Source organism: Schistocerca nitens, chromosome 12 (assembly GCF_023898315.1).
Source record: "Schistocerca nitens isolate TAMUIC-IGC-003100 chromosome 12, iqSchNite1.1, whole genome shotgun sequence".
In the NCBI taxonomy this organism is placed as follows: domain Eukaryota; kingdom Metazoa; phylum Arthropoda; class Insecta; order Orthoptera; family Acrididae; genus Schistocerca; species Schistocerca nitens.
In genome coordinates, this window is record NC_064625.1 from 170,726,706 (window position 1) to 170,742,123 (window position 15,418).

Below are 15,418 nucleotides of genomic sequence, written 5' to 3' on the forward strand. Positions count from 1 at the left end.
TGTTAGAGCTCATTTTATTACTTCTCTTCAAATCACATTAATCGTGGAATGGAAACACACAGCAACAGAACGTACCAGCGTGACTTCAAACACTTTGTTACAGGAAATGTTCAAAATGTCCTCCGTTAGCGAGGATACGTGCATCCACCCTCCGTCGCATGGAATCCCTGATGCGCTGATGCAGCCCTCGAGAATGGCGTGTTGTATCTCAGCCGTCCACAATACGAGCACGAAGAGTCTCTACATTTGGTACCGGGGTTGCGTAGACAAGAGCTTTCAAATGCCCCCATAAATGAAAGTCAAGAGGGTTGAGGTCAGGAGAGCGTGGAGGCCGTGGAATTGGTCCGCCTCTACCAATCCGTCGGTCACTGAATCTGTTGTTGAGAAGCGTACGAACACTTCGACTGAAATGTGCAGGAGCTCCATCGTGCATGAACCACATGTTGTGTCGTACTTGTAAAGGCACATGTTCTAGCAGCACAGGTAGAGTATCCCGTATGAAATCATGATAACGTGCTCCATTGAGCGTAGGTGGAAGAACGTGGGGCCCAATCGAGACATCACCAACAATGCCTGCCCAAACGTTCACAGAAAATCTGTGTCGATGACGTGATTGCACAATTGCGTGCGGATTCTCGTCAGCCCACACATGTTGATTGTGAAAATTTACAATTTGATCACGTTGGAATCAAGCCTCATCCGTAAAGAGAACATTTGCACTGAAATGAGGATTCACACATTGTCGGATGAACCATTCACAGAAGTGTACCCCTGGAGGCCAATCAGCTGCTGATAGTGCCTGCACACGCTGTACATGGTACGGAAACAACTGGTTCTCCCGTAGTACTCTCCATACAGTGACGTGGTCAACGTTACCTTGTACAGCAGCAACTTCTGTGACGCTGACATTGGGGTTATCGTCAACTGCACGAAGAATTGCCTCGTCCATTGCAGGTGTCCTCGTCGTTCTAGGTCTTCCCCAATCGCGAGTCTTAGGCTGGAATGTTCCATGATCCCCAAGACGCTGACCAATTGCTTCGAACGCCTTCCTGTCGGGACACCTTCGTTCTGGAAATCTGTCTCGATACAAACGTACCGCGCCACGGCTATTGCCCCGTGCTAATCCGTACATCAAATGGGCATCTGCCAACTCCGCATTTGTAAACTTGCACTGACTGCAAAACCACGTTCGTGATGAACACTAACCTGTTGATGCTACGTACTGATGTGCTTGATGCTGGTACTGTAGAGCAATGAGTCGCATGTCAACACAAGCACCGAAGTCAACATTACCTTCCTTCAATTGGGCCAACTGGCGGTGAATCGAGGAAGTACAGTACATACTGATGAAACTAAAATGAGCTCTAACATGGAAATTAAGCGTTTACGGACACATGTCCACATAACATCTTTTCTTTATTTGTGTGTGAGGAATGTTTCCTGAAAGTTTGGCCGTACCTTTTTTTTAACTCCCTGTATACATTGAAGAATTATCCCCCAAAATATTATGCGCGAGCTCCAAAAAGTAAGGATTCTGTGAATCGGAAAGTCGTTATCGATAGCGTCACCCCTGTTTATACCGATATGAGTAAACCTGATTTGCTGGAAAGTTGTTTGGACGATTTTACTCAAAATGTGAACTAAAGTTTCAATAGTCTCATTTGGAGATATCAATAGTCTCATTTGGAGATACACTACAAAAATAACATCCAGCCTAAGCGAAATTGTCAACATTGCTTCAGATTTGAAGTCCATACTGCATTAATGCGGATGGCAAACGCCCTTCAAATCAAAAGCGGCGATGAAATGCGCCGATTCTGTGTAGATAGAGACGCAAGCGGCGATGGGCTTAGCGACGAAAAGGGCTTCGAAGACAAAAATGAGGGCTTATCAGGTCAAAGTAACAGAAAGCGGCCATCCACCAGCCGGGGGGGGGGGGGGGGGTAGTTATGATAGACCAGACATCGATAGTATCCCGTAATTTTCAAGCTTAGTCCCTTTTTCTACATGATAAATACTTGTCAAAGTTTAAACACGTTTTTCTCACGCTACAACTTTTATCCGATTTTAATGATATTTGGTCTGCCTTGAAGAAAATGAATTGTCTTCAGTTCATCGTAGCCTATTTTTTATGCTGATATTTGGAATTTTTTCGGTCAAAAAAGGAGGGTCCAAAGATGGCCAGTTTTCAAGTATCTATAATTTCGACAAAATTTCTTTTTGTTTCCAAATCCCAACGTCGAACTAAAATTACATCTCTAAGGATCAGGGTGAAGTGTTAATTTCATGTTTCGGCTAACCTCAACAGGAGTTACAGCGACAACCATCGGTCTACACTACTGGCCATTAAAATAGCAACACCACGAATATGACGTGCTACAGACGCGAAATTTAACCAACAGGAAGAAGATACTGTGATATGCAAATGATAAGCTTTTCAGAGCATCCGCACAAGGTTGGCGCCGGTGGCGACACCTTCAACGTGCTGACATGAAGAAAGTTTCCAAACGATTTATCATACACAAACAGCAGTTGACCGACGTTGCCTGGTGAAACGTTGTTGTGATGCCTCGTGTAAGGAGGAGAAATGCGTACCATCACGTTTCCGACTTTGAAAAAGGTCGGATTGTAGCCTATCGCGATTGCGGTTTATCGTATCACGACATTGCTGCTCGCGTTGGCCGAGATCCAAAGACTGTTAGCAGAATATGGAATCGGTGGGTTCAGGAGGGTAATACGGAACGCCGTGCTGGATCCCAACGGCCTCGTGTCACTAGCAGTCGAGATAGGCATCATATCCGCATGGCTGCAACGGATCGTGCAGCCACGTCTCGATCCCTGAGTCAACAGATGAGGACGTTTGCAATGCAACAACCATCTGCACGAACACTTCGACGACGTTTGCAGCAGCATGGACTATCAGCTCGGAGACCGTGGCTGCGGTTACCCCTGACGCTGCATCACAGGCAGAAGCGCCTGCGATGGTGTACTCGACGACTAACCTGGGTACACGAATGGCAAAACGTCATTTTTTCAGAGGAACCCAGGTTCTGTTTACAGTATCATAATTGTCGCATCCGTGTTTGGTGACATCGCGGTGAACGGACATTGGAAGCGTGTATTCGTCATCGCCATACTGGCGTTATGACCCGACGTGATGGTATGGGGTGCCGTTAGTTACACGTCTCGGTCACCTCTTGTTCGCACTGACGGCACTTTGAACAGTGGACGTTACATTTCAGATGTGTCACGACCCATGGCTCTATCCTTCATTCGATTCCTGCCAAGCCCCACATTTCAGCAGGGTAATGCACAACCGCGTGTTGCAGGTCCTGTACGGGCCTTTCTGGATACAGAAAATGTTCGACTGCTGCCCTGACCAGCACATTCTCCAAATCTCTCACCAATTGAAAACGTCTGGTCAATGGTGGCCGAGCAACCGTCTCGTCACAATACGCGAGTCACTACTCTTGATGAACTGTGGTATCGTGTTGAAGCTGCATGGGCAGCTGTACCTGTACACGCCATCCAAGCTCTGTTTGACTCAATGCCCAGGGGTATCAAGGCCTTTATTACGGCCGAGGTGGTTGTTCTGGGTACTGATTTCTCAGGATATATGCACCCATATTGCGTGAAAATGTAATCAGGTGTCAGTTCTAGTATAATATATTTGACCAATAAATACCCGTTTATCATCTGCATCTCTTCTTGGTGTAGCAATTTTAATGGCCAGTAGTGTACCTCTTTTCAGAGCTGTCTCAGGAAAATCTCCATTACACAGTGAAGATATTAGTATTTTTGAATAAAAAATACCAATAAGAACTTCAATCTATGCTTTATTCATTGTAGCAAACCCCATTTCTCTACTAAATTCCGGTACGGAGGGAAGAAAATCCTGAATTTCTGCAATATCTTCGTCCGTCAACCTGTCGTTCCCCCTTAAACAACAAAATTGCAGGCTTGTTAAAGGCAAGATCTATATGGAGGTATCTGTCGTCGTCAAAAGGTGTCACATTGAAGGGTGACTACGCAGTTCAGTGTTTGCAGAATGATATTTTCGACGGGATAAAACTTTGTGGCTACTCGTCGTACAAACGCAGTTATCCGCGTGCTCAGTAGCTGTCGCCGGGTGCGTGCGAGATGTGATGCTGACGTCACAGCAGATCGTCACATCGCTCAGCAGACTGCCTTTGCCAGTCTACATCTACACCTATATCTACACTCTGAAAACCGCAGTGAAGTGTTCGACAGAGGGTACGACCCATTTTACCAGTTACAAGCGTTTCTTCCTGTTCCATTCACGTATGGAATTCAGCAAGAATGGTTGTTTAAATACCTCCATGCATGCTGTAATCGGTCTTTGTCATCATGCAAAGTCGGTTCCTCATACTTTGTAAGCAGGATTTGTGGGCACAGTCAATACCTATCTTCAAGAGTGCCACAGTTCAGTTTCTACCGCATCTTTATGACACTCTCCTGCGTATCAAACGAATCTTTGACCATTCGCTCTCGTGCTGCCCTTCTCTGTATATAAGGTCATTATCCCCTGTTATTGCTATCTGGTTCGGGTCCCCACACACTTGAGCAACATTCTAGTGTGGGTCGCACGAGTCATTTGTAAGCACTCTCCTTTACACACTGATTTCACTTCCCCCCTATTCTATCAATAAATCTGCTTTACTCACGGACGAGCCTATGTGTTCATTCCATTTGATGGCACTACAAAATGCTACACCCAGGTATTTGTATGTGTCCGCCCCCCGGTAGCTGAGTGATCAGCTGAGAACAACTATGCGAGTATGCGACCTAGGAAAAACTAACGCTTGCACAGTTAGCAATGGGATGTACTTCAAATTTTGTTTTCATATCTGTAAATAATTTTCCTTAGGGTGCCGGAGGTGGCCCCACTTTGACTTCGTTGTTATTTCACGCTGCATGGTAGGACGGCAGCGAGGTTTCTTCCAGGACAGTTATAATGTGTGAGGACGTACTATGGTTATTTTGTGATTAATAAAGGTTTCTCTTTCTCCTACCTTCCTTAAAAAAAATAAAAAAGTACGAAAAATAAAAATAAAAAACCCGCACTACTGAAAAAAGTGGTTACTGCGACAGAAGGTCAACCCTAAGGGCCCCGGTTCGATCCCCGGCAGTGTCGGAGATTTTGTACGATCAGGGACCGCGAGTTGTGTTGTCATAATCATCATCATTTCGTCCTCATCGACACGCAAGTCGCCGAAATGGCATAAAATCGAAAGACTTGTACCCGGCGAACGGTGCACCCGACGGGAGGCCCTAGTCACACGACTTATTATTTCTACGAATTGAGAGATTCCGACTCTGACTCGTTGATAATATAGTCATAGGATACTAATTTTTCCATTCTGTGAAGTCCACAATTTCAGATTTATAAATATATTGGCAATCTTTCCACCATTTATTGCACTACTGGCCATTAAAATTGCTACACCAACAAGAAATGCAGATGATAAATGGGTATTCATTGTACAAATATATTATACTAGAACTGACATGTGATTACATTTCCACACAATTTGGGTGCATAGATGCTAAGAAATCAGTACCCAGAACAATCACCTCTGGCCGTAATAACGGCCTTGATACGCCTGGGCATTGAGTCAAACAGAGCTCGTATCGCGTGTACAGGTACAGCTGCCCATGCAGCTTCAACACGATACCACAGTTCATCGAGAGTAGTGACTGGCGTATTGTGACGAGCCAGTTGCTCGTCCACCATTGACCAGACACTTTCAATTGGTGAGAGATCTGGAGAATGTGCTGGCCAGGGAAGCAGTCTAATATTTTCTGTATCCAGAAAGACCCGTACAGGACCTGCAACATGCGGTCGTGCATTATCCTGCTGAAATGTAGGGTTTGGCAGGGATCGAATGAAGGGTAGAGCCACGGGTCGTAACACATCTGAAATGTAACGTCCACTGTTCAAAGTGCCGTCAATGCGAACAAGAGGTGACGTGTAACCAATGGTACTCCATACCATCACGTCGGGTGATACCCCAGTACGGCGATGACGAATACACGCTTCCAATGTGCGTTCACCGCGATGTCGCCATACACGGATGCGACCATCATGATGCTCTAGAGAGAAGCTGGATTCATCCGAAAAAATGACGTTTTGCCATTCGTATACCCAGGTTCGTCGTCGAGTACACCATCGCAGGCGCTCCTGTCTGTGATGCAGCGTCAAGGGTAACCGCAGCCACGGTCTCCGAGCTGATAGTCCGTGCTGCTGCAACGTCGTCGAAGTGTTCGTGCAGATGGCTGTTGTCTTGCAAACGTCCCCATCTGTTGACTCAGGGATCGAGACGTGGCTGCACGATCCGTTACAGCCGTGCGTATAAGATGCCTGTCATCTCGACTGCTAGTGATACGAGGCCGTTGGACTCCAGCACGGCGTTCCTTATTACCCTCCTGAACCCACCGATTCCACATTCTGCAAACAGTCATTGGATCTCGACCACCGCGAGCAGCAATGTCGCGATACGATAAAACGCAATCGCGATAGGCTACAATCCGACCTTTATCAAAGTCGGAAACGTGACGGTACGCATTTCTCCTCCTTACACGAGGCATCACAACATCGTTTCAGCAGGCAACGCCGGTCAACTGCTGTTTGTGTATGAGAAATCGGTTGGAAACTTTCCTCATGTCAGCACGTTGTAGGTGTCGCCAACCTTGTGTGCATGCTCTGAAAAGCTAATCATTTGCATATAACAGCACCTTCATGCTGTCGGTTAAATTTCGCGTCTGTAGCACATCTTCGTGCTGTAGCAATTTTAATGGCCAGTAGTGTAAGATCTGACTGAATTTTTACGCAAGTTTTTCAAGTACTTAATTATCAGTAATTGGATCATCTGCAAAAAATCTGAAGTTACTATGAGTATTGTCCACAAGTTCATTAATATACAACATGAATAGCACAGCAAGGATCTCAGCACACTCCGGAGTTACGTTTACATCTGACGATGACTCTGCGTGCAAGATAACTCGCTCAGTCCAACCTACCAGAAAGTCCACGATACAGATAGAAATTTCGCGTAATAACTCATACGATCGTACTTAGCACAATGTTATGTGGTCATCGCATTTCCAAGTGACTATAAGGCTGGCTGCATGAGTGTATGAGTGAGATTCCGACTCTGACTCATTGATGATATAGTCATAGGATACTAATTTTTTCATTCTGTGAAGTGCACAATTTTACATTTATAAATACACTCCTGGAAATTGAAATAAGAACACCGTGAATTCATTGTCCCAGGAAGGGGAAACTTTATTGACACATTCCTGGGGTCAGATACATCACATGATCACACTGACAGAACCACAGGCACATAGACACAGGCAACAGAGCATGCACAATGTCGGCACTAGTACAGTGTATATCCACCTTTCGCAGCAATGCAGGCTGCTATTCTCCCATGGAGACGATCTTAGAGATGCTGGATGTAGTCCTGTGGAACGGCTTGCCATGCCATTTCCACCTGGCGCCTCAGTTGGACCAGCGTTCGTGCTGGACGTGCAGACCGCGTGAGACGACGCTTCATCCAGTCCCAAACATGCTCAATGGGGGACAGATCCGGAGATCTTGCTGGCCAGGGTACTTGACTTACACCTTCTAGAGCACGTTGGGTGGCACGGGATACATGCGGGCGTGCATTGTCCTGTTGGAACAGCAAGTTCCCTTGCCGGTCTAGGAATGGTAGAACGATGGGTTCGATGACGGTTTGGATGTACCGTGCACTATTCAGTGTCCCCTCGACGATCACCAGTGGTGTACGGCCAGTGTAGGAGATCGCTCCCCACACCATGATGCCGGGTGTTGGCCCTGCGTGCCTCGGTCGTATGCAGTCCTGATTGTGGCGGTCACCTGCACGGCGCCAAACACGCATACGACCATCATTGCCACCAAGGCAGAAGCGACTCCCATCGCTGAAGACGACACGTCTCCATTCGTCCCTCCATTCACGCCTGTCGCGACACCACTGGAGGCGGGCTGCACGATGTTGGGGCGTGAGCGGAAGACGGCCTAACGGTGTGCGGGACCGTAGCCCAGCTTCATGGAGACGGTTGCGAATGGTCCTCGCCGATACCCCAGGAGCAACAGTGTCCCTAATTTGCTGGGAAGTGGCGGTGCGGTCCCCTACGGCACTGCGTAGGATCCTACGGTCTTGGCGTGCATCCGTGCGTCGCTGCGGTCCGGTCCCAGGTCGACGGGCACGTGCACCTTCCGCCGACCACTGGCGACAACATCGATGTACTGTGGAGACCTCACGCCCCACGTGTTGAGCAATTCGGCGGTACGTCCACCCGGCCTCCCGCATGCCCACTATACGCCCTCGCTCAAAGTCCGTCAACTGCACATACGGTTCACGTCCACGCTGTCGCGGCATGCTACCAGTGTTAAAGACTGCGATGGAGCTCCGTATACCACGGCAAACTGGCTGACACTGACGGCGGCGGTGCACAAATGCTGCGCAGCTAGCGCCATTCGACGGCCAACACCGCGGTTCCTGGTGTGTCCGCTGTGCCGTGCGTGTGATCATTGCTTGTACAGCCCTCTCGCAGTGTCCGGAGCAAGTATGGTGGGTCTGACACACCGGTGTCAATGTGTTCTTTTTTCCATTTCCAGGAGTGTATATTGCCAATCTTTCCACCATTTATTGCACTACTGGCAATGTAATTGACGATCATGAGCAGAATTCCGCTACAACCATGTCTACATCTGCATGTACGTAGATACAGATAACCCGGAAGCCACCATGGCGGAGGGTACCCTGTACCACTGGTGCGCTCGCAGATGGTGCGAGGGAAAAATGAATGTCTGTATGTGCTCTGTATGAGCCCTGATCTCAAGTTGGTTGGTTGGTTGGTTGGTTTGTGGGACTGAAGGGCCATTGGTCTCTGATTTCAAGTATCTTTATGTTCCTTACGTAAAACGTATGTTGGCGGCAGCAGAATAATTCTGCACTCAACTTCAAGTGTCAGTCTTCCAAATTTTCTCAATCCTGTTCCTCGAAAATAAAGTTTTCTTACCTCCACGGACTCCCATTCGAGTTCTCCAAGTCCCCCTGTAACACTTACGTGTTGTTCGAACCTACCAGTAACAAATCTAGCAGCCCGCCTCCCAACTGCTTTAATCTCTTCCTTTTATCCGACCTGTTGCGGTCCCAACAATCAAGCACCACTCAACAACAGGCCGCACTGACGCCTTACACGTGGTCTCCTTTCCTAAAACTCTCCCAATAAACCCAGTTCGACCCTCCACCTTCCCTACTGTGATCCCCACTCGCTCGTTCCGTTTCATGCCGCTGTGCGTCGTTATGACCAGACATTTAGAAGGTGCGAGTGTGTCAAGCAGGACGCTACTAATGCTGTAACGGGTTTGTTTTTCCTACTCATCTACATTACCTCGCATTTTTCCACATTTACAGCCAGCTGCCATTCATCACACCAACTAGAAATTTTGTCTAAGTCATCTTGTATACTCCTATAGTCACTCAAGTTCGACACCTTGCCGTACACCTCATCATCATCAGCAAACGACCGCAGATTGCTACCCACCCTGTCTACGAAATCATTGATTAACATGTAGGATAGTAACGGTCCCATCAGCCGCGCAGGATTAGGCGAGCGGTCTTCGGCGCTGCAGTCATGGACTGTGCGGCTGGTCCCGGCGGAGGTTCGAGTCCTCCCTCGGGCATGGGTGTGTGTGTGTTTGTCCTTAGTATAATTTAGGTTAAGTAGTGTGTAAGCTTAGGGACTGATGACTTCAGCAGTCAAGTCCAATAAGATTTCACACACATTTTTTTTTTTCGGTCCTATCAAACTTCCCTGTGGCAGCTCTAGCGATATCCCTGTCTCTGATAAAAACTCGCCGCTGAGGACAATGTACTAGTTTGTTTTACTTAAAAAGAACCTATTCCATACACTCGTACCTTCATGAACAGTCACCAGTGTGGTACCGTGTCAAATGCTTTTCGAGAACCTCGATACATGGCATCTGCCTGTGTCCTTCATCCATAGCTCACAGTGTATCATGTGAGGAAAGGGCGAGCTGAGTTTTTGACGTGCGATGCCTTCTGGAACCTGGCTGATTCGTGCGCATAACCTTTTCTGGCTCTAGGAAATTTATTATTTTCGAATTCGGAATATGTTCTAGTATTCTGCAACAAACCGATGTTAACGGTTGTTAGTGTATTGAGGGGTTTTGAATGGTTTTCATTGAAAAATAATCGTTAACTGTGCGATCACTAGGTTTACTAGCCAATGAAGACAACGAAAGACATTAGGAACTATCTTTCAGTATTTCCTAGAATAATCCGATGAAATAAAAGTGGATAAATGGTTGCAGTTGCTGATGTGGTGAGCTCAATAGATTTTGGCAATTCAGATTTTGAAATGGATGTGGAAAGGGTACGTGAGGACCAATGCTGCAGCAGCTCAGCATCTCCGCTAATGTAGAGTTCATGTAAGGAGTAGTCACGACTCTAACAACGAGAGAAAAATTTAGACACAAAAACGAAGCTACAATGACTACTCTTACCAATAACTGGAAATTGCGGAAAAAGGGATAAAAGAATTTAGACAGAATAGTACAGATTTACAGAATAATGTTTATCAGATTAATGTTGAGTCACTTAAAATAAAACATTTTCGAAAAGAAGTTGAGGTTTTTTTTTTTTTTGTCATTGGCATGTAATCGTTATGAAAGGTTACGAAAGAACTGTGTATGAATTAGTTAGCTGATAATATTTCAGAGGCTGTGAATTTACATTGTATATCTTACAAAGCGCTAATTTTATACAAAGGCGAACTAACAAATCTATTTACTTCACTAATGGATAAGTTATAATAATAGTAATATTTTATAATAATAATAACAACTAAAAATGCACCAAAATACATAGAAACACAAATAGGTAAAATAGAGGGAGTAAATAAATTTAATTATCTTGGAGAAACTATACAACAGAATGGACTAGAAAAATCTGCAATAGATGTAAGAATTAACAAAATGGAAAGAGCATATGGTTTGACGAAAAATATTTACAACAAGAAATGTATATCTAGAAAAACAAAACTAAAACACTACACCACAGTGGTACGACCAGAATGTTTATATGGATCTGAATGCCTAACGATGAACTATAAGAGGGACAAACTAGAGATACTGGAAAGAAGGATTATTAGAAAAATAAGGGGTGCAATGAAAACTGCAGGCGGTTGGAAAATAAGAAGTAATGAGGAGATCTACAAAAATATAGAGAAAATATCTGAAGTAATGGCCAAACGAAGATTAACCTTTTTTGGACATCTCTACCGAATGGATGGAAATAGACTAACAAAACAAATACTCCTATATTTCTGGAAGAAGAAATCGACAATAGCATGGATTACAGAAGTAAGAAATTATCTTGAAGGAAACAACATCAAAGAATCAGAAATAGCAGAAAGAAACCGTTTTAAAAACAAAATACTAAATTTGGAAGCCTTTCAAAGCAGAAAAAATAAAAAATCGGGAACAACATGGACAGAAGAAAGGACGAGAGAGACTTCATGGGGAGAAAATGAGGGAGTACTGCAAAAATAGGAAACAACAACAAAGGAAGAAGAGGAACTGAAGTTGTTAACGTGATCCTAGTTGGTCAGTACGATTGTAAAAAATAAAAATAAATTCTATAACGCGATAGTTGACTTCTCTGCCGCTTAAGAATTCAAAGACATTCAGGGAATTTTGACAAATGTTTTTCGCGTACAAAAATTATTTCAGTACACCTTAAAAAAAGCAATTAATTAAGACCTTAGGCTAATATATGTATATATACACAGGGTGGTCCATTGACAGTGACCGGGCCAAATATCTCACGAAATAAGCATCAAACGAAAAAACTACAAAAAACGAAACTCGTCTAGCTTGAAGGGGGACACCAGATGGCGCTATGGTTGGCCCGCTAGATGGTGCTGCCATAGCTCAAACGGATATCAACTGCGTTTTTTTTAAAATAGGAACCCCCATTTTTATTACATATTCGTGTAGTACGTAAAGAAATATGAATGTTTTACTTGGACCCCTTCTTTTGCTTTGTGATAGAGGGCGCTGTAATAGTGACAAACGTATAAGTACGTGGTATCACGTAACATTCCACCAGTGCGGACGGTATTTGCTTTGTGATACATTGCCCGTGTTAAAATGGACCGTTTACCAATTGCAGAAAAGGTCGATGTCGTGTTGATGTGATCAAAATGCCCAACGGCAACACAGTGGATGGATATGTGTGTGTGTGTGTATGTGTGTGTGTGTGTGTGTGTGTGTGTGCGAAGGTTCTTTTTTCCCCCTAGGGTAAGTCTTTCCGCTCCCGGGATTGGAATGACTCCTTACTCTCTCCCTTAAAACCCACATCCTTTCGTCTTTCCCTCTCCTTCCCTCTTTCCTGATGAAGCGACCGTTTGTTACGAAAGCTTGAATTTTGAGTGTATGATTGTGTTTGTTTATGTGTCTATCGACCTGCCAGCACTTTCGTTTGGTAAGTCACATCATCTTTGTATATATATATATATATATATATATATATATATATATATATATATATATATATATATATATAATGAGGGGTGCATACTGGCTGGAATTTAATAGTAATTGTTGATTATTTTAATCATAATTTACAAAATTACAATGTAACACCAGTTATTCAACATTTAACACCAGACAAAACTTAATATTTAATATTTAAGTACAAAAAATTCCTTTTCACGTATGATGAATAAATACATGTATTTTGAAAATAATTCATTTTCAGAAATATACTTTTTATTTACCTTTTGTTCAACTAAGATACATGATTTTTGTCTAAAATAATAGACAACTCTGGTCACGGCTTATGTACGGGCTGTCCAGACTAGAGGTATGCACAAACAAATGCTTGTAACGAAACAACTCAATATATTATGTTGCAATTGATAGAAACACCCTCCAAGTCATGGAGTGATCCTTAACATTTCATGAATGGCACAGAGTCATATGGCACATATGTACATTTACACATGCATATGCACAAATGTCAGTGTCAGCAGTCAGATGTACTCCTGATGGTCAACATGTGAGTGCCACAATGAAAGGTGCAGGAAGTGCTGCGGTTGTCAGAGCCAAAATCTGTACCACTCGTTCAGTGGTGTACAAGAAGAGAGTGGGATGTGGATCCTCCCATACATAAATCCATTTATCAATGGGACAGAACTCTTTGAGGAAAGTGAAGTTTGATTACACATGCTGGAAAACATCCTAAAACTCATGTGAATGAAGAGACCATGGAACGTTCAGTGGTCCATGACATTGTGCACAAACATTTATGGTTGCATGCTTACGAACCCCAACTTTTCCATCACTTTGAGCCTGAGGATAACCACAGACAATGGGATTTTGCTGTTGAAATGTTGCATCATATAGACAGAAAGGACGACTACTTCAATGCAGTGCTGTTTAGTGATGAACCTATCTTCCAAACCTGTGGCAAAGCTAACCGACGTAACTGTTGTATATGGGATTACATGAACATGGTGTTGTTGTCCCGTTTTTATCAAGTCTTCAGTGACAGGACACACTTGTCACGCCTGTGTGCTGTCAAACAGAGCCATCTGCAGCTAGAAATTGCCCCAACCCACTGTCATGGGGCAGTGACCACATTTCTCCACAAGACGTTTCAAGGGAGTTGGATCACAAGCGGATGATCCCATTGCCTGGCCTCCTTGGTTCCCCGATCTGACACCTTTGTTTTCAGTCTGTGGGGGTTTACAGAGGACATTGGTTACAGAAGAAAGGTTCGAGATGTAGATTTGAGACAGCAGATATATGCAGCATCAGAGGTGATAACAACTGTCATGGATATGAATATGAGTTACAAACGGTGCCTACATTGAACTGCACCAACATGCATAAAAATGCTTGAGCTTCTGTGCACAATGCTGGAAAAATGAAGTTATAAACCCTAACAGGTACCAAAATATAAACAAATGTATTTTTATACCTCTAACCCAAGCACCCTGTGTAACTGAAAAAAATCTGAACAAGTCAGTCAGTTGTCTCACATTAAGAGAAACCAAAGAAACCCAATGAGAGTGTGGAAAACATTTGCATTGCTAATGTGATCACAGAGATTAGTTTTATTCGGTTGTTTCATTCGACTGAAAAAAAAAACTGACTGAATACAATTGGCTGTTGAAACCCAGTATTTGCCCATCACTGCACTCTGTGGTGAGCCGGAAGTGTTGACAGTGACTTCATTGCTCACAGCACAGTGCCATGTAGTTATACCTACCATATTTTAGTAGTTGCAGTGTTCTCTTTTTAAACTTATACAGAGTGAAACATAACATGGATCAACTCCATTGTAAATCTGATGTTCCAATTGTATGTGGTGCCAGTTTTGTGGTCTCTTTTACAGAGGGCAGTGCAAGAGGAACGCGAGAGCAGCCGGAAGCACCACGAGACGTGGCGTGGCCTGTGGGGGCGGCCAGGCCACGGTGCACCCCGTGAGGTCGCCACCAAGGCCAACCTGGACACGCTGCTGCGGCAGGTCACCGTAAAGTAGGACTGGGCACCGGCGCCATGGCCCGCACCGTCAAATGGGGCCAGCCGGCGTGGCGCACCTGGTCGAATAGGGCCGGCGCATCTCACTCCGTCAAACGGGGCCTGAGCCACTGTGCACTGTCAAACAGAGCCACCGTGCACTGTCAAACAGAGCCACCTCGATGGTAAACTGTGCAGCCGTCCCCAGCAGGATACCAACAGCCCCCCTCCCTCAACCTGGTATCAACTAGTACACTGGGATCAGCACAATGTAAACAAACACAGGTGCCAATGTATTTGTTTATCTCAGGTCAGCATCCTCCTCATCCCTTCCTTCTTCTAACTATCCCAACGTTTCTTAAAAGGTCAGCTGGTGCTAGTATCTCAGTCTAGCATTTCATGGCTTATGGTGACTTACATAGTTCACACTGCCCAACATTTCACACCCAATGCTAAGATAGAGAGAAGATGTTAAGTTTTGCTCTTCATCAATTGGCCTTACTTAATTGCTAGTACTTAAACATTCAGCAGTCTCAAGACCAACTGCCATTGGCTAGACCAGTGATTTACCTCCACTTACTCATATTAACTACGTGTGACTGATGAAGATAATAGACTTGTATTGAGAAAAGTGAGGTTTCATATGTGTATCCATATGTAGATTTTTCAAAGTTTTGTTAAATCATTTAAGGCAAATGCCAGAACGGTTAGTTGAAAATTACACTACTGGTGTCATTGTCCTCCCATGTCCAAACCTTGCTCATGCTCCATCTCAAATGACACTGGTATCATCCTTGGGATGTTAAAAATCTA

General features: G+C 44.6%; 1 protein-coding gene across 1 annotated transcript in view; it reads left to right on the forward strand.

Moving 5' to 3' along the window:
• Positions 1 to 15,162, forward strand: part of LOC126215277 (uncharacterized) — a 310,447-nt gene extending 295,285 nt beyond the window's left edge. Inside the window, exon 9 of the mRNA XM_049941966.1 lies at positions 14,481 to 15,162. Within this exon, the coding sequence (XP_049797923.1) occupies positions 14,481 to 14,627 (147 nt within the window). The 3' untranslated portion in view covers positions 14,628 to 15,162. The remainder of the gene's footprint in view (positions 1 to 14,480) is intronic.
• The last annotated feature ends 256 nt before the right edge of the window (positions 15,163 to 15,418 follow it).